Source organism: Brachycentrus maculatus, unplaced genomic scaffold (genome assembly GCF_059751285.1).
Source record: "Brachycentrus maculatus isolate JH-2025_06_01 unplaced genomic scaffold, ASM5975128v1 h1tg001092l, whole genome shotgun sequence".
NCBI lineage: Eukaryota > Metazoa > Arthropoda > Insecta > Trichoptera > Brachycentridae > Brachycentrus > Brachycentrus maculatus.
This window is the reverse complement of record NW_028281797.1, coordinates 171,445-193,040: the sequence shown is the minus strand read 5'-3', so window position 1 is coordinate 193,040 and position 21,596 is coordinate 171,445. Positions and strand designations below refer to the sequence as shown.

The window sequence follows — 21,596 nt, the reverse complement described above, 5'->3', positions numbered from 1 at the left end:
ATGAAAATGAAATTTGTAAAAGAATACTAAATGTGTAAATAATGCAAATTCCATCAAAAAAGAAATGTAAAGGACTCTTGAAGAAAATGATTTAATTTTTCCATAAGTAAACAGGTTGTTGTTTTAAATCTTATCACTTTCATATATGTTAAGATATCAAAAATATATAAACATTTATTTTTAATAATAAATACATTTTGAGATAGTCATAAAAATTACTTATTCATGTCTCAAACCAGAAAATAGTTGACATCTCAACACAGGTGAAGAAGATTATAGAAGTCTGGGTATTTAGGCTGGTTTAAGTGATCACTTTATTCACGTGTAATATTCACCGATGATAAACAATTACACTTCTCAATTTTTTTAATTTTTGGTCAGGAGAACGGAACTCCACCCCTATATGTTTTGGCAAACAACCTTTGCCTCTTCTACATTTATTTATATTTCCTCATACAAACCTGACAATTATTACAACTCTTGACCTGACCGCTTTCAAGTAGTTGAAATATTCGAGATCGAATTTTCACTCACTTTTAAGTATTTGAAATGATTTCAAACCATTTCAATACGCCATTGTAAATTTTATCGATTATGCTTTTTTATAGATATCTTATCAATACTGAAAACTCGTTAAGAGCTTTGAGATACTTTCGATATTTTAGTCATTATTTGAACGAATCTTCTTCTAACCCTTATCCGCACCCAATTGTACATAAGACACTTTATCGTATTAACGCAGTGTTATTTTAATCGTTAATTACCAATAATTCAGAGACCAGTCATGGGTTATATTAAATATATATTAGAGCGTAAAACCACTAATATTTATTTTTAACCCCCCCTCGAAATCGAACCCGGAACCTCTAGCACGGTAGCTAAACATACTTACCATTATACTACGCAGACGGACAAATGTTAAATATTTATATTAATGAATGATTCTAGAACAAATAAGAACGTAAAGAAATGTCAGTGTTTGGTGTAATTACATTGCTTGCTAAATAAGAGCAGACATTTAGTTCTAGTTTTCATATGATTCCGTGTCAATAATTGAGTTAAATAAATAAAAAGTTAAGATAAGGAAAAGATAAGATAAGATCAGATTATTAAATAATAAAAATATATAAAAACAGACGTGAAAGACAAAATGAAAGAAACGTAGAATTAAAACACATTATATTCCATGTCGTTCATAACTAACGCTGATTATTTTCTCTCGCAGAAATACTAAACACAGATAAAAATAATGAAAGTCTGGGCATAAAAAGAGCTTACGATCCTCATAAGTTTGGTTAAATGATCAATTTACACACGTGTAACATTCACTAATTCTACCCATGATTGACAATCACACTACTCAATTTTTTTAAACTTCTAGGTATATTGGTCAAACTCGTATGTGCGAGTTTACAGTAGCCATCAATGTTGGGATAAGGAAAGCTTGTATGGTCGTTAGCTCTGTTAATACCCAGACTTACATATTACTATATTTGTAAGTCTGGGTATCTATCTTTATTACCTATCTTTATTGTGATGTGTCAACAATATGTAAAAAAAACTTTTTTTTTTGTGTGCCCAAATACTTACAATCCAGATTTTAAAGTATTTGGGCACACTCAAAATGTTGTTAAGATGAAAAGGTTATTTGAATTTTATATTCAAGAAACGCAATACATCTTAATAAAGAAAATATCTTCGTAGCAGTCCAAATACCTGTTGAGTTACAGGATGCCAAAGTCGGAAATCTTTTATGTAATATACTAAGTAATTGCAAGAACCTACCTTGCAGGATATTATGATTCAAAGGATTTGTATAGTAAACAATGTCTGAAAAGTACGTTTCAAGTACAGGGTAGCACACAATTAATCACCCATTGAAAGATGTTATAATTTTAGCAAATGACGTCGTACGTCAATCACATTTAACATTTGTGAACGAGATAGATGCAGTTTACAAACTGATTGATAAAACGAGCACAAATATGTTTCAATACCGGCGGCAGCCACTTGACGGATATTATCTTTTTTACTTTACAAAAAAGGTTCAAATAAAGATTTTCATGACTCTCTTTTTAATTGATTTAGTAAAAAAGTTATCAAAAAACAAATTGAATAAATAATTTTACGCCACTTTAAATCTGTTTGTAAACTATAGCTGTCTAGTTCATAAATGTCAAATATGAATAACGTATGATGCCATTTGCAATTTTTAATCATTTTCTGATAGGGTAATTAATTTTGTTTCTTAAATATTTTTCGCAGATACTTTGAGGCACATTTTATAAACTTTATAAAATAAAACAACTTTGTTTTTAACCACTTTTTTATTGGTTCCTTTTTTTTCCAGGTTGTTTTGACAAGAACCTTGTCATCATCAGGTTTGTGCAGTACACGTTTAACCCTACTGATGACAAGGTTCTTGTCGAAACCGGTTGGAGAAAAAATGTACCGATAAAATAGTGGTTAAAAGCAAGGTTGTTTTATTTTGTAAAGTAAATTAATTTTGTGCCATCCTGTATGTTCCATGTATTGTATGTACATCTAAGCAAAGAAATGATTAAGCTAAAGATTTTATGTATTTAAAGTGAGAGAAAGCTAGTGAGAATATTAAGACGAGGAATAAACGAGAAAGTATAATTATCTAGAAGATTAAGAGAAAAAGCTGTGACATGGATGTTATTTAAGCTCGGCATTTATTCTTTCTGAAAAATTACTGTACAATTTAAGTCTTCTAAATATCTGTAAATTAAGAAAGCAAATTTTATTTTAATCCTTAACACATGTTTTAATTCACTACTTGAAAATGAGATCAGGAAAATTCAGCTTTTGTTCTTTATCATAATTTTTATTCTATTTGGTGCAAATAATTAAAAAAAAATTAGGTGTTTCAACTTAAGATGAAGCATATATCATTTATATACAAAAAAAATAAAGATGCCTGAGCATTTAATTAGTAATTATCTGAATTAAATGATCCTTTTTTAGATTTGTGTAACGTTCACCATTCACCCAGTTATTTTTTTTTGTAAAGAGATAAATTTGTGTTTTTTTTTTATTGTATTTTATTTACACAAATATTTCAATTACATACTATTTGTGAGCCTAAGCGGCTCATTATTAGAAATAGGTATCAAATTGTAGTAGAGTGGGTTCGAACCGAGAAACTCTGACTTAAGAATCAATATTGAAAAAAAATATTCCTGCATGCGCATCCAACATATTTTTAAAAAATCATCGTGATCGGATATGCGGTTAAGAAACCAACAAACAAACATATATTATTTTTTATATATATTAATATAGATAGATAGATAGGGTGCATAATCCAGGGTCTGATTACAGCATAGAATTTGGCAAAGAATGGTACCGAAAATAAAATGAATTCATATTAGTTTTTTTTAAAGAATAGAACTGGAGTAAAAAATAATCTACATTATGAATTCAAAACGTTTACACCCACCTGAAATCCTAATCCAAGTATGTAATAACAAACAACAAAAATAATTTTATACGTGAGTGTCAAAAACCTTAGTTTTCACAATAGTTAAAATATCTAATTTTCAAATTGGTGGTGATTTAGGTGACAAATTTATGAATGATTTTAATAATACAATCAATTTTTTTTATTATTTATGTAAGCGAAAAATTAATAAAACGTTTTATCATGGACTCTGCAGACACCAAGCTAACTTGAAGGACAAATTTTCTTAAAATTAAATGAAAAATCAACTCTGCAAAACCTGTTATCCTTCCTTTGTTGGAATTTTCTATTGCGTCTCCTTTATTGAATTAACAAATGATTAAGGCTGTGAGAGAATTTTTCAAAAACCCTTCTGTATTGAAAAAATTACAAAAATTGAATGTCTCCTTATATCGAAGAAGCCCATAATTTAATTAAATCGATTTTTATGACATCATAAAATTAAGGGCTTTTCAAATTTCCACTTAACGAAATCGTTAAAAGCAAATGGCGACCACTATTTCCAAGGATAATGAATGTAAAATCTTTTTTTCTGCCTGTTAAATGGTTAAGCCTTTGGGAGCTTTAGCTAATAAAATTACGTTTTTTGTAACAAAGGAAATATAAAGTCTGTCCTAGAGTCCTCCATCAATTAATATCATTGGAATGAATAAGTAATTTTTCTATCGGAAATATTAATCGTTTCATTCTTGTCTTGGACCGAAGTTGTGTTTTGTTGAAAATTTAATTAAAAATGCTAAAAGCACATTATTTGGATATTTATCAGATTTTTGATTAAAAAATTGTAGATAAGGTAAAGAATCCATGTAAAAATAATTGTCTTTGAGATCGCATTATGAAATCACCCCGAATAACAATGCAATTTGCAAAGGTGCCTATTCGTTATGTTGAAATTTTTAAAATCATCTAATCACAATGCGACATTTTCATTCGAGCCTTATTTTTTATTTTTGGTTTCATTTTTCGATGCGATTTTTCGGTTTCTATTTTCGATGTGATTTTTTTGTTGTTTTCAGTGTATTTACTTTTAGTTATATATTTTTTCAGTTTCGAGGGGGCGTTCCTCCCCTTACGGGGGCGGACAAGGGGGCTACCAGTCTGGAGGGTACCAGGGTGGCCAAGATGGCGGTTCTCGGCGAGCTAGCAGCAGCGTTAGTCAGGTGAGGAATTATTTCAATAATTTAGGTTTCCATTATTGATATCTCAACATAGATGAAGAGGAATATGAAAGTCTGTGTATTTACAAGTTGCAGTTACACACGTGCAACATTTACCTTTCTACTCATGATTGACAACCACACTACTGAAATTTTGGAACTCCTACATATATCATTCATTTCAGTAAACTGTGTCTGTGAGTTCGCTAGATCCATCTTTGTTTTTGTGAAATTTGGAACATGCAGATGATAGCGTATATTCGATAAAAATGTTTTATAGGGATGAAAAGATTGATAATGGTATACAAAAGAGAGTGGTGATGTGGCGAGATGGTAGTTTTTTTTTTGTTTTTGGATGGAGATGGTCACAAAAATAAATAAGCCCATTATGTACCTTGTGGAATAACATGATGGTTTGAATATACAAAATGAATCATTTGTGTATAAGACCACTTTTGCATTGTCACCTGTTAATAAACATATCTGTAGTTCTTGAAACTAGTCTTGTTAACATTACTAAACTTTAAAAAATGGTCTTACACAAGTATTTTATTTTTATTTTTTATTATTTTATTTATGAGAATAAGCTAGTTACATTTTTCAACTGTTTTTTTTCCACACAGTTTGATAATCCCTTCGCAAGGTGAAACAGTTATTAAAAATTTTTGTAAATTAATGTTAAAAAATGTAAATTATGTCATGATTAATACTTACAAAAATAATAAATAGTAAAATATTTCATGGTGTTTCTGGAAAAACTTCTTTTCATGGCAAAACACAAGAGCTTGGGAATAGTTTTTAATGGTTAAAAATTATAAAGACTCGAAGCTTTTATGTTTGGCTTTTTAAGAAAGATTATAATTTTTATTGTATCGTTTTAAAGTGCAGTCAAGTTTATGGTGTCATGGGAGGCGAAAATTATCGCCTTAAAATAATAATAAAAAAATGTTTATCTGTAATCTAGAAGCGATAAAAGATTTATACGTTCATAAAAAACAGCCAGATTTTTCTGATAATCTGAACGTAACTGAAATCTCTGAATGTTCCCTTCCCAGTGAAACGAGTGGAAATTATTTTCTTTTAAGTATTTCATGAAGAAAACGGTCATAAATGTCGCGAGCAAAAGTTATGATTTACAGGTATTTCTGAGTTTTATTGTTTTTCGCACAAATGTCACGTTTTGCAGAATGACGGATAGTTTTCTGCTTTATCACCATCGCTAGTCACGTGGATTGCTATTAGGTAATTATTTAAGGCTTATGGTATGTATTATTATGGTTTTATACATGAGGGCAATGGAAAAGAATAAATCGGTTTTTTCCATGATGGCGTCACAGATTTCAAATCTAAGTAACGTTACCAAATCACCACTCTACCACAAATCGATTCATAGATATTTACAAACGAAAAATCCACACAAGTTGCGTTACAAAATGATAAATATTTCAAAAATATACATATTTTTTCATATTATATTTTAAAAATATGTACACATCAGTGGACGTTGAAATTTTAAAATTGTGTATTTAATTATCACAATGGTGACTGCAGGGATTCAAATTGCTAAAACTTATGTTCATGTTTTATGTCCAAAAAAAGAAATAAAATATCAAGGTGTAATAATAGATCAACACTTGAAATACCATAGTCACATTAATGAACTAGTAAAACGAATAAGAAAATGCATATATATATATATATATATATATATATATATATATATATATATATATATATATATATATATATATATATATATATATATATATATATATTCATTAGAATTCGAAACACTCACTACTACAGTATGGCATTATTGCATGGGGAGGCTCATACAACAACATACTGAACTCAGCAAAAATAGTACAGAAAACCATAATTAAAGTTATTTTGAAAAAAAAACATATATCCAGCAAAATTATTATTTAAAAAATTTCAAGTCCCAAATATAGAATCTATTTATAAAAAAAACCGCAAATTTTAAAATACTAAAGGGTGACAACTTTTTAAATTTAACAAAAAAATTATCATCGAGATTCTTTATAGATAACGATTTTTCTACTCCAAAATGCAACACCAAGCAATTTCAGCAAAACTTCAAATATTTGGCAATTAAACATTTTAATAAACTCCCTAAAGAAATAAAAAATAGATGATATAATAATACTTGAAAAAAAATTAAAGCTCTATACATTTAAATCTTGAAAAAATATACAAAAAAACTATTATATCTTTTATTATATAACATTAAACCACGAGTGTAAGTCCCTCTCCAAGCACAAGAGCACAGTCTCTTTTATGGAGAGGCACAGCGAATCGAAATATAAAAGTTCTCCATACGTATAAATGATTCAAATGTATTATGTTATAAATAAAAATGTAAACATATAAAATGAATAAAAAAATAAAAAAAATAAAAACATGGAGAGGTAATTTCCAAAAAAAAAAAACTTAAAATCTTCACTTAGCAATCAAGATTATTCAAACAACAAGTCATTGAATTTTACTAAGAACACTTCTACCTTGTTATTTTCTCATTTTCTCTTATAATTTTTTATTAAATGATTAATTTAACTCCTTTAATATTGTTAAATTAAATTAAAATCGTTTATATGAAGATTATAATAATCCTTTTACGTGGGTAAGGAATCGCGATCTTACATTTCTCGTAATTGATGTATCTACTGTACGACGAAATCCCTTTTGATCCTCTGACAATCTTCTGCTTGTCAACCTTACTTCCCTTGTAATTACATTTCTCAAAATTGTAGTCCTGGGCTATGTTATACTCATACTCTACGCACTAAGCCTTTGATATTTCCCATTTTGAATTTTCGTTTTTTTTGGATGAATTTTTTGTATATTTTTCACGTCCCATTAACTCCAATATTTTAAGACTAAATAAAGTTAAAAAGCTCTTTATGACTTGAACTACATAAAAAAATGTTTTAAATGTCAAGCATTCAGAATACATGTTAAACGTTTAAATTTATTTTAAAAGATTTCAAAAAATGTTTTAGACAAAGGAATCATTGCAAAAAGTATTTTTCTGATTCCTTTTTTTTCATTATTTTTAACACATTATTCTTCGTTATATTTGGTAAAATAATTGAAATATGAATACTACACTTATAGTCATAACCTGAATTGTAATCCCACCATTTGATATTATATTTTAACAAAATACATTTTGAGCAAGTATCATTAAGTATATACAGTTGATCAAAATTAGTATTCAGTTCAAAGCTAAATGAATAAATTTAAAAATCTAACTCAGTTTCTCGCTTCAACGAATTTCGTAGAAAATCTTTTTAAAACAAAAATCTGTTTAAACGTAGCTTTTTGTTTTTCAATTTATATTTTAAGTTAAAGAGGGAGAAAAAATGTAGTTTGATAAAAATCTGCTGAAAGGAGTTTGAACTTAAGATATGGTAATAACTTTAATCCTAGTAAGAGTAAGAAAATGATTTTATATTGTTTTCAATAATTGTATTTTTATATTCCGTGAGAGGTTTTACCACAAAAATTAATTTTTCTAAAAAATCTAATATGCAAAATAAGTTTATTCGATTTAAGTGAGTAGGTACCGTGTAAAAGTTAATTATGTTCGCGGGTTATTATTTTAATATACCATTTGTTATTATACATAATTATACATATATATATATATATATATATATATATATATATATATATATATATATATATATATATATATATATATATATATATATATATATATATATATATATATATATATATATATATATATATATATATATATATATATATATATATATATATATATATATATATATATATATATATATATATATATATATATATATATATATATATATATATATATTTATATATATATTCAATCTATCCCTCAATTTATTAAAATTACTATTCTTTACAAGCTCGTAGGTACACAATGTTTTTAAAATATTTAATCTTTTATTGTATTATTGTTCACTACTTACTTTTTCAAAATGAAAATATTGTTATTAAAATATGAAAGATATTTTAAATTAGGGAGTATAATAACTAACTTATTAGCTTTGGAATGTAGGTGTCCATACATTCCATTGCTAAATTACGATCAATATATTCTACTCAAACCTAATAATAAAAATAATTTCCTGATTTCCTTCATCAAATTCACTAAACTAAACGGTTCCTTAAAAAAAATAACGAAAGAACTTAAGCTTATATCAAAAGCTATCGTAACTGAAAAGATTGATTCCAGGAAAAGTATTATTTCTTATCTATCCGACCTGTCAAGCTTCCAAATATATAATATTTATCGCCGACCATTTTCATGAAGAAAATAAATGTTGTCAGCGCTTTTGATATGTAATTCAAGTCGATGTATCGACATTCTTTCAGCAATTTCACGGATGCTGACTAGAGTTACTTGTCATGTTTTTTATTTTATTTATTAAAAAAAACCGTTGGTAGAAAAAAGGGAGGATAATAAAATAATATCAATCAGAATATAACAATTTGGTGCGTCTGAATACTTGTTTACAAATTTGAATTATCTGGAGATATTTTTATATTTTTGACATCTCAACATAAACGAAGAAGAATATGGAGGTCTGGGTATTACACTTACAAAGCTTACGAGTATCATAAGCTTGGTTAAGTGATCACTTTAGACACGTGTAACATTCACCGTGTTTTCAGGCGGGTCTCAAGAATGTGAATTTAACACAGGATTCGGAAATAGAGAAACAGTATTTTCTTAAAAGCTTTTCGTATTCTAACTTAGATGGCTGTTGCGAACTCAAGTGTACTGTTTCACGAGATTGATTAATATATCTAGGAGTTCCAAAAATTTGAGTAGTGTGGTTGTCAATCATGGGAAGAATTGGTGAATATTACACGTGTGTAAAGTAATCACTTAACCGAACTTATGACGGTCGTAAGCTCTGTAAATTAACAAAGATGAAGAAGAATATGTAATTCTGGGCATTAACGACCTGTCATAGGCTGATTAAGTGATCACTTTATTCACATCTAACATTCACCAATTCAACACATGATTGACCCAGTACAAATGAGTTCACACCAGCCATCTACGTTGGAATGAGACTCTTTTTATTTGTATGTGAGGTCCGAATCCTAGATTTTACTGACTCGAAACCCGTTTGAAAACGTAATAATTTTTTTTGTAGCTTATGATTTGACCAGTCATTTAATTAACAACATTGTGAATAAGTGTTTGGACACACTTTAAATGTTGTAAATAAAATTGCCACTTTTACTTGCGCTGAAGACACTTTTTAATATAATTTATTATTTATTGCTTAAATTACAAGCAATTTAATCAATTCTGAGCTAAAAAATAAAATCAGCATTTTTATTAGATCCTGTGACAGCTTTCAGGACATGGAACCTCATTTTAATACACCCCCGGGGTGCGACAATATTATTAAGGCTTCAAATTTTCTCACAAGATATTTATGGACTGGGTAAAAATTATCATATTCGTAATTTTAATATACATAGTAAATCAGATATAAGTTAAAATAATAATTGAATATTTTTATTACTTTTTTTACGGTTGAAGCCATACAATAAAATAAAATTAAAAAAACACAAAAAAATACACTATAAAAAGATTCAATTCAATTCAATTCAATTCAATTCAATTTATTCAATAATTAATATATACATTACAAACAAACATTTAAGGCGTATACATTAAAAAAAAAAAAAAAAAACAAATTAAAAATTACACAAGAAGACTCTTGTTAAATGTGTAGAAGAATCTCGCTTCGGAAAACTCCTTCGGACACATGGAACAGATCAATATCCAATGTGATATTGTTCAACATAGCGGTAGCTCTTCCTACAGGCATAACCATCGGCAGGTTGGTCCTGTGTATAGGAATCTGAAACAATCTATGCCGACGCTGTCTTAGGTAACTATCGGGAACATACAGACCAATGCTCTGGATAATTTCAGGATTATCGATCATACCGCGCAACAATCGATAAAAATGCGTAATCAAATACGCATTCCTTCTAGTCTCTAAACTATTGTAGCCAAGCATACCCTGGAGAAACTGGGTCGGGTAGAGCCAAGGATAATAGCCGTACTCTCTCATGTAGAGATACCTCAAAAACTTCTTTTGGACTTTCTCTACCATAAGAGAGTACTTAAGCTCGTGTGGCCCCCAGATCATCGAGTCACTCTCGAGTCTACTTCGCACCAAGGAGTTATAAAGAGTTCTCAGCACGCGGGTATTTTCGAAAACCCTGGCAGTACGCAGAACAAATCCTAGCATTTTCAATGCATTACTACTGACTGCCTCTATATGATCGTGAAATGTCAGGGTGCTCACAAATCCAACGCCCAGATCCCTAACATTCGATGCTCGCATCAGATTTTGGTCGTTCATTTTGTAGCGATAAAATAATGTTTTTTGGGCCCTAGTGAAAGACGTGATCGAACACTTGGAAACATTAAACATTAATTTGTTTCGTCTTCCCCATTCACATATATTTGATATATCTGCTTGGAGAAGACGAAAATCGTCAAAAGTTATCACCTTTAAGAAAAGCTTTAGGTCATCCGCAAATAACAAAAACCGTGAGTTTAAAATTACATTCTTGATATTATTAATGAAAATAGAAAACAATAATGGACCCAGGTTAGAACCTTGCGGGACACCCGAGAAAGTATTGAAGGACTCTGACGCAAATAGATCGTAGGAGACGTATTGGTTTCTGTTTTGAAGGTAGCTCGCCATTAATTTTAGCATACCATCCGAGAAACCGATCTCATACAGCCTCTTCAATAAGACATCATGGTTGACTGTATCAAAGGCCTTGGCGAAGTCATTATATGAACAGTCTACCTGATGTCCCGCGTCTAGAGCTTCTGTGACGTAATTCGTAAAAACCATCAGATTTGTTTCAACCGATCGGCCTTTCCTGAATCCATGTTGTTCATCAATTATAAACGGCTCTACTCGGGAAGCGACGATTTTACTTATTAGGATTTCAAATACCTTAGCTGGTGCAGAAAGAACAGCTACAGGTCTATAATTTTCTACGGATGACTTAGAGCCACTCTTATGTATAAGAGTAACCTTTGACATCTTCCATGTTTCCGGGAAGACCCCTGTATTCACTGAAAGATTATACAAAAAACAAAGTGGTCTTTTAATCAAATCCACGCAGCCTTTTAGGAAGAAAGTTGGAATGAAATCTGGACCAAGAGAATTAGTGTTACTTAATTTTTTTATAGTGTCGGCCACATCTTTCTCATTGATATTACAAACATCAATAAACTGCGCACCGGTCGGCGAACATTTCTTGGCAATGCTAATATCAAGAAGCGGAGGTTCATTACTATATACAGTCTTAAAATGACCTGCAAACGCCTCGGCAATGTCTGCACCCCGTACTATTTTTTCACCCCACGTCATGGAGTTAATATTCCCACCATCCGCCTTTTGAGACTTTATGTAGTCCCAAAAAGTATTTGGATCCTGAAGAATACCATTTTCCATGCTGGTAATGAACTCCCAGTATGCTAATCGAATGCTACGTCTCACGACAGATCTGTAACGTCCAAACATCTCATAATCACTGTGGCAGCCAGAAGCTTTCCATTTCTTATGATAGAAATGCTTAGTCTGTATGTCTCTAATAATATCCCTAGAAAACCACTTCGGATATCGCCTTCCACCAGCAGCCTGAGATCTTCTAGGGAAGCAGGAATCAAATACACATTCAACAGATAGATAAGATAAGATAGTACCATACATAGAAAATTATGTGAAATATACATAGTAAGCTTAAAAAACTTTGTTTTTGTGAGCATGTCGAAGTAATAAACATTTATTTTAATATCAAACGGATTTTAGTACAGCAGAATTTTCGTTTAAAAAAACAATATTAATAAAAAAATGCCATCTATCGTCAAAATTCCACTATTTATTATTTAAGCGTGAAATCGGGGAATAACATCAGGATTTCATTATTTAAAAAAAATACTTATTTCTTACAATGTTTTAAGTTAATTAACGAAAACGTTTCAAGACCTACCGATGTTCTCGTCTAAGGTAAAAATAAAAACTTTATAAAACACAATGTTTGAATTTTCACCTTTTGATAAAAACATCTGTAATTTTCGAAACTTGTTAATTTTACAGTAATTAACTCAAAAAATTGTCTTATAACAGTGTTTTATTTTTATATATAAATTACATAAAATAACGATAATAGCCGCAAAAATAATAATAAATACAAATTTATAAAAATAAAAAAAAAAAACACCCTCCAGTTTCTCAAAAGTGTAACGATATGAAAGAGTCTATTAATTAGTAATGTTTGGAGTAAGACACCAATAAAATTAAACCTAATCGCCGCCTACGAAGTTTCACTAGAAAAAATAATGACGGTGATGGTTTAGCAAAATATTTTTTTTATTATGTTTTTAATTTTTCAAACACTTGTTTTTTAAACCCATTACAATTGATTTTTTTTTAAATTTACACTAAAAACGTAACATATCGACGTCGTCGTTGAACTTTAGTAAGTATACGAAAGAAAAACCTTTACTTTTAAAGAAATAGGATATCGTATCAATATTCTAAATGTTTTTACTATGGACAGTTTCACTCACACTATGCAACTCGAACCCCGGGGCAATGGACTTTCAAACAAGGTAGAAAATGAATCCTAAGAATAATCAAGCATAAGTAAACAGAATAAATTGCCAAGTTCTCGCTAATTCTGTCAATATTGAATTTAAGGCCCTAAGAATCTTCATTGAGAAAAATGTAAGGGGTCCAAATATTGTTTTTCCTGTATTTAAATTAATTTTTTTTACAAAGTCTTTGATCGTATTCACAAAATTGGAAAATTTTAGCAATCGGTGGTTAAATTGAATGCAATCTGAATTATTTATGCGTGAATTGTAGCATATAAACAGGATAAAATATATAAATAAAAATTCAAAATATGTTTAGAGAACATTTATTTAGAAAAATACTTATTTACTATCGTGTTTTGAGCTAGCCACTTTTGTAAACTTTATAAAATAAAACAACTTTGTTTTTAACCTTTTTTATTGGTGCACCTTTTCCAACCGGTTTCAACAAGAAACTTATCATCATCATGGTTTATGATGTACTAATTCTAAAACATTTAAATACTCATAGTTAGCTTATAGTTAATTATCCTTCCCTTACGATGCCAAAAACTTCCACGCACTCCGTACACCATATGAAAATCTGATTTAAAAAAATGTAAAAGTATCGGCGAAAAACATTCAAGAAAAAAAACACCTTTATGTTTGTGTTATTACCATCATATCGTATATCGCTCACTCCTTTCAACAACGTCATAAATCAAAAGTTGTTAATTTTCAGTTGTGCTTGTTTTCGGAATGTCCAGAAAATGTTCTATATCCCAGCAAAAGCGGCATATTTTTAACTTAATATTTACCCGCTACAGGGCAGAAAGTGTTGTTTCTGCATTTTGAAGAAAAAGTATTGTTTACTTATTTTATTAAATATATTTAATATTTTTCAAATGGAGAAAAAACCCTCAGGTTTAACCTAAGATCTGTTGCACAGTAACAAGTTTAATAAGTGGCTTGATATTTATTTTTAATACATTGTATTATATTTTTAAACTTTAAAAACGTTCTCCTGAAAAATCAAGTTTTTTTATTTATGACGTTCTTGAAAGGAGTGAGCGATATGTCAATGACATACATAGTATTGATATTTCAACATAGGTGAAGAAGGAAATTTGACCTGACTTTGGCGTTGGCCTGATGATTTAAATTCAAACCATTTATATTTAAAGATTCCCAACTAAATGATAATATTACAAAATGAAAGGGTCTGGAAATACGAATAAATCTAAAATATTGGTATTATTTACCTGTAAGTTTTGTATTGAGAAGTCTTGGTGGAACTCCATTTTATACAAAAAGACTTTCATAAAATAAGACTAATTTTTTCTCCTCCATTTTTCATCATATTTGACCATTGACCAGGTTTTGTCTTTTCCAATATCATGAGACTAGTTGGAAGCTAGAATTTTTTATGTTAGATATACAACAACGTAGTGGTTAAAAAACAAGAGTTAATATCATTTTTATAGCAAAAATACGTGAAATTAATATGATATAATTAAATTTATTGTGTAGGAATTTTAAGCAGGATTTTATATAAGTTTTATCACAGAAATTGATTTTTTCAAACATAAATTATGTAAATGATGTAATAAAACAATGGTTTATAATAACGTTATATTTTTTTGAAGTGTATAAAAGATAGAATTTAGCGTAGCCCACTAGCCTGATGATGTCGTTAATAACAACAGCCGGTCATAGGTCAAAAAAAATAAAATGAAAAAAAAACTTTAAGGTTGTTGTTTTATTGTATTACTGTTATGATTTTAGTGGAAAAGTCATCTATTTTTTCTCTTACCTTGAAATGACCAAATAAACATTGAATAAGTTATGTGTCAACACAAAATCCTATTAGATAAGAAACAATACATTTTCAATACATAAACTAGATTAAGCTTTAATTTTTTATTTATCGTTTTCGCTATGCCGCCGGCCGGCGAGAAAAATACAATGGTTTTAAGGAAACATTTTTAGAAAAAAAAAAGAATGATTCCGGATTCATTTGCGCAAAATAAAAAGTAAGTATTGCTAAACAGGCATTAAATGAGAAAAGTAATCAGGCAGAGAAAATCAATTCTCTTTGCTCGAATAGTAAAAAAAGTCAAGAAGAAATTTGTTAAAACTTTTCAAGAATTTTTTTAAATTTTGTTGAACGATTAATTTTAAGAAATTTAAAAAAAAACTTGGTTTTGACAGAGACTGTCCAAGGACTGCCAAGAGCCTAGGAATGAAATTCAAGATATCAAATTAATTTTGTAAAATAAATATCGCTCACTCCTTTCAATAACGTCATATATCAAAAATTGACAATTTTGTTTAGTTGTGCATATTTTCGGAATGCCCAGATAATTTACTATATCCCAGCAAAAGTAGCATATTTTTTACCTAATATTTACCCGATAAAGGGCAGAAAGTGTTGTTTTTGCATTTTGAAGAAAAAGTATTTATTAATTATTTTTTTTAAATATACCCAATATTTTTCAAATGGAGAAAAAACATTCAGGTTTTACCTAAAAAGATCACAGTTGAATCACATCTAAAAAGTTGCACAGTAAAAAGTTCAATAAGTGGCTTGATATTTATTATCAATAAATTTCATTATATTTTTAAACTTTAAAAACGATCTCCTGAAAAATCAAGTTTTTTTATATATGTATGACGTTGTTGAAAGGAGTGAGCGATATGGTATGCGTATTTTTAGATAGAATATGTTTTGACATATATTTTTTTTAAACATTTAAAATAATAACTGTTGTGATGATTCAAAATATAAAGTTTTTTTTCTAACAACATTAATTTTATTTATTATACGAGACACTGGATTATTCACCCTACGGATGATATGATATTGTAAGTGTTTCAACTTGATATGAAACATGAGATGACTCAGATTTCCATTTTCTTTCATATAAAAAGAAGGATTAAAATTATATTTTTATTTTATTTTTAAACACGGTGATTGATCACAAGACCATATTAATATTATGTGCTTGCGTAGTGAACAGTAAGTCTGGGGTGGCAAACCTATGGCGCGCGTGCCATAGGTGGCACTCGAGTCGATTTTGCATGGCACGCGAATGAAGAGAAAATAAAGTTATTATACAAAAAAAAAGTTTAGACTTACAGAAGAAAGTATTGTTTGTATTCTATTAAAAGCTACCAGCTATGTACCCAATATAAAAAAATGACATCTAGATGCCGATTTTTGTGAATGATCCATCCACAAAAATCTGCATAATAATGAAGTTTTGAAGGTACTACTTTTTTATTTAGTCTTTTTTTCATTTTTTTATTTTGCCATTAATAAGTACGTCATTATTTTTTCGATATCCATATGCTTTGTTTATGTAAAAAAAATCTGAAGTTACACAAACATTTGATGCATTTTTATTTGCATGGCGTGTGGCATGCGACATATTATTATAACGAAAAAAAATGGCACTCAGGGTCAAAAAGGTTCACCATCCATGATGTAGGTGAACGTGCTAAGGGAAAACTTTTTCGTAATTTAAAAAAAGAACCGCTTGGTGAAAATTTCCAGGTAAAAATCCGGAGTCAGTGGCTCAAGGTTGTAACTTGTAACTACGAAGGGTCGGAAAACGTATTGTTTTATTATTTACAGAGAGGAGAAGATCTTCCCTGCCTGGGCTAATTTATTTCCTACTCTCGGGGGTTCAATCAAAGGCGAGATCTCTGGATAATTCAAAAACTTTCCTACTACAAACACGTTTTGTGAAAAAGTTCCAATTGTAACAGGATGAGTAATGTATATTCAGTCGTGAATATAAAACGCCACATAAATTTTACTAACATAGAATGTTGAGAGTGGCGTAAAAAGTCAAGACAAATAAATACGTAGTAAAAATACAAGTGAAAAAATCCGTAACATGGCTTGGAAAGATTTATTTCATTAATTTGATATGGCAACCGAAAATATTTATTAAGTACAACTTCGTTCCACAGATTTTACGGCAGTAAGTAGAGTTTGTAGAAAATAAACAAGCAAAATATTATAATTTTACCAGATCTGGTCAAATTATAAGCTAAAATGATAAAAATGAAAATGACATTTTCTGGCGTTTCTCGTGTATGTGATTTTAATCCAGGATTCGGACCTCACATACTAATAAAAGAGTTTCTGCTCAATAAAAAGCTTCTTTTCATCTCACCAATAGATGTCTCTAGTGAAGTTCTAGTGATTCAAGAATAATGTTTCAAAATTGGTTCATATATATATATATATATATATATATATATATATATATATATATATATATATATATATATATATATATATATATATATATAGAACTTCCAAGAATTTGAGAAGTGTGGTTGTCAATAATGGGTAGAATTGGTGAATATTACACGTGTGTAAAGTGATCACATAAACCAGCCCATGACAGTCGTCAGCCCCGTAATTGCAAAGACTTCCATATTTTTCTTTATCTTTGATGAAATGTTAAAAAATAATATAAAATATTAAAACTTATCAAATATTTTTTTGTAACTATATAGCTTAATCTCACTTAATTATAACATCCACTGGTTTCGAAGGTTACTGCTATTGAGATTCAGACCGAGCTCTTTCGACGGCCTTTTTTAAAAAGCAGATAGTGTTTGAAATTGATAAATCTTGTTGAAGAAGCTAGCCAATCTCATAATTAAGTTATGATAAGTGAGTTACAAAATGTCATGTAAAAAAATTAAATAGAAAAAGAGTTACTGAAAAGATAAAAGTTTTGCAGATTAAAAATAGTATAAAAATATCTTATTTAAAAAATATATATTTTCGGGGCAATTCAAAAATCTTCAAATATTCATATTAATGCTCAACGATGAATACCTTACATCATAATTTAAAAAGATAAGATTCAGCTTCATAATTAAAGTTTCCTCATTTTAATAACGTTTATTTTCTCTTTTTGGTTTATTTCTTAATAAAAATACAAAAAAATATTTTTACCATGAACAGTATTTCTTCATTTTAAATCTGATAATTTCTTTTTCTTAAAATAAAATCGTTATTTTATATTTATTAAAACATTTTGAATACTACGTGTCGATCAAATTACAATATATGAATGTCATGCTTAGCACTTCAAAACGAAAACAGACAAGTCCAAAAAAAATAAAACATTTTTTGAAATAGGTTTTATTTGCTCGTTTTAGTGTACGAATATTTCGATGTTAGGTTAACTTTCCGTAAATGGCCTAATATCACGCAAAATAAAAATAAAACCAGCTTCACCAGACCCAATTCTTTATTTATTCAGGTACTTAAAAACAAATATCAGTCGAAAGTATTATCAAAGCTTTTTTTAATGTTTGTCAAAGGCCTTGTACATGAAGAATCTTGTTAAATACAAAAATGTATCTAATGAATAAAGTATGGACGGTACGCTGTTTATATTTTAAGATAAATGTTTTTGGTTTTCACGAGGGTGGCAATCAAAAGCTGTTTAAACGTAGACAATCCACAATACATAATCCCCGACGTGGGTATTTTGAGGGTCGCTACTTTTATATTTTTCGAGAGTTTTAAAATAGATTATTTTTTTATATTATTTTTTGACATCTCATCAAAGATGAAGAAGAATATGGAAGTCTGGGCATTTACGGGGCTTACGACCGTCATAGGCTGGTTTGAGTGATCACTTTACACACGTGTAACATTCACCAATTCTACCCATTATTGACAACCACACTACTCAAATTCTTGGAAGTTCTATATATATGAACCAATTTAGAAACCTTGTTCATGAATCACTAAAACTTCACTAGAGACATCTATTGGTGAGATGTAAAGAAGCTTTTTATTAAGCAGAAACTCTTATATTAGCTTCTTTACATCTCACCAATAGATGTCTCTAGTGAAGTTTTAGTGATTCATGAACAAGGTTTCTAAATTGGTTCATATATATAGAACTTCCAAGAATTTGAGTAGTGTGGTTGTCAATAATGGGTAGAATTGGTGAATGTTACACGTGTGTAAAGTGATCACTCAAACCAGCCTATGACGGTCGTAAGCCCCGTAAATGCCCAGACTTCCATATTCTTCTTCATCTTTGATGAGATGTCAAAAAATAATATGAAAATAACTCCTGTAATTGGAGATAATCCAGATTTTGTGAACAAGTATTTGGACACACTCAAAATGTTGTAAATAGATTATTTTTTGTTTAAATACGTATTACACATCGTTTACCCTAACGAAATTACTGTGAAACGTTGAATTGAATATTGCCAAATAAGAAATCATATTTTAAAATATAAATATTTATTTCTTAGAAAATTTGCTTTACTACTGGAATTTCATATTTAAATTATTTTCACCACTCAGTGTATTTAAAAATAACATTAACAAGAAATTGTCAATTTTTTTTTTTTTTAAATACGATAATTTTTATTCTACTAACCCATATTTGCATCCTATGGTGCATAGAGTACTGCATCGTGTAGAATCGTGTAGATCGTTAATCACGCGATTTTTTTTTTAAATCAGCCCTGCACTTCAGGTACCAGTCTTAAGGTTATATTAAAACAAGTTTTAATATAAAAAAAATACACATTATTATTTTTACCTCCCTGTGAATCGAACCCGGAACCACTATGTAACCTGGAACTAATTTGTAATTTTCATTTTAATGTTCTACTTAAATTCATTCAATTTAAATTAATTTTGTATTTTTTTTTTATAAAAACTCAATTTTATTAAAAAAAAATTATCCTTGTTATATAAATAACAAATTCAAATTTTGTTTATCCGCCCACCAGTCTGATGACGTCAATGTCACTGGTAAAATAAAATAAAAGTGGAAATATTTATCATATATAGTTGTTGTTTTATAATATAAAATGTCAGTACAAAAGTTTAATCTAATAACTAGAATAATATATTTTATGAAGTAGTAATGCTATGTTAAAGAAATAAAATAATTTTAACAACAAAATAATATGTCTATATTTCTTATTTAATTCTCCAATAAAATGAGATAATTTCATTAATTTATTCGGCAGTCACTTTGTGGTAAAATCTATCCATTTTTAATTAAAGTTTTACATAGTAAATACCAGTATTTTTCAAAATCTAATGTGACACGTTTCTTTATGCATTCCGCAAATGGTATTTGAAAATGATGCGGAATGCGTCGAAACACGTGTGCAGTAGATTTTAAGAAATAAAGGTATTTCCTAAGTAAGCCTTTAATTTAAAAAAAAATCTTAATATTAATTTATGTAACCTATTTCTACCTCTATTTGATCAAAACTGAAATAACGAAAACAAAAACAAAATAATAATAAATAATAATAATAAAACCCTTATCCGCACCCCAATGGTGCATAGGGCACTGTGTCATATAAACGCAGTGTTATCTTGATCGTTGATACATGAAGGAAAGGTGATCAGCCCTCCGCTTCAGGTACCAGTCCATGGTAATTTTAAATAAATATTACAGTGAAAAAATCACTTATATTTATTTTACCCCCCTTGGGAATTGAACCCGGGACCTCCAGAACGGTAGCCGAGCGTGCTGACCATTACACTACGGAGGCGGACAGAACAAACAAAATAATCTGAACGAATATGTTAAAATAATCCGTTTCCATATGAAAACTATCCAAATGATAAATTAGGGCGTGCTAGTAGATACGTAGGAAAACTTTTCCAAGTGTGTTTTCCTTTCTAAAATCAACCTGAAATAACACGCCATATTTGGTTTTAATGTGAAATAAGATTACACCGGGTTTCCTCCATTCTACGTTATTCTCTGAGAGAACGTGTATTAGGGAATGGAATGATGATGTCTAAAAGTCTTAGTATTATAATAATTATACATTTTTTATGCTTCGAAGTGGTTTCAAAAAGTCTTAAAAAGACAGCGTAGTAAAATAAACAAATTTATATGTACTTATTTATTTTTTTACAAAAATGTTAATAAAATTAGTATATAACCACTCACCTGTTATCTAAATCACAGTTAGTTCAATCAAATCCTCAAATTCCCAAATTATATGGCTTAATAAAAATTCATAAGGATAATAATCCCATTAGACCGGTTGTGTCCTCTTGTAATTCCCCAGCTTTTAAATTAGCGTCATTTATAACAAAAAATTTAAAAAAAAAAAACGGTGAGTGGTTATATACTAATTTTATTAACATTTTTGTAAAAAAATAAATAAGTAAAAATGACTAACCACAAAGTAAATGCTTTAAATATTAATAATATTGAGAATAATATAAATTTATATGTAATATTCTTATAAAATTATATATAAAATACCA

General features: G+C 29.0%; 1 protein-coding gene across 1 annotated transcript in view; it reads left to right on the top strand.

The window, feature by feature from the left end:
* The window catches only part of LOC148299547 (uncharacterized), a 69,559-nt gene that overhangs the window by 17,739 nt on the left and 30,224 nt on the right, over window positions 1-21,596 (top strand). Inside the window, exon 2 of the mRNA XM_088275949.1 lies at window positions 4,532-4,644. Coding sequence (XP_088132075.1) covers window positions 4,532-4,644 — 113 coding nt within the window. The remainder of the gene's footprint in view (window positions 1-4,531; window positions 4,645-21,596) is intronic.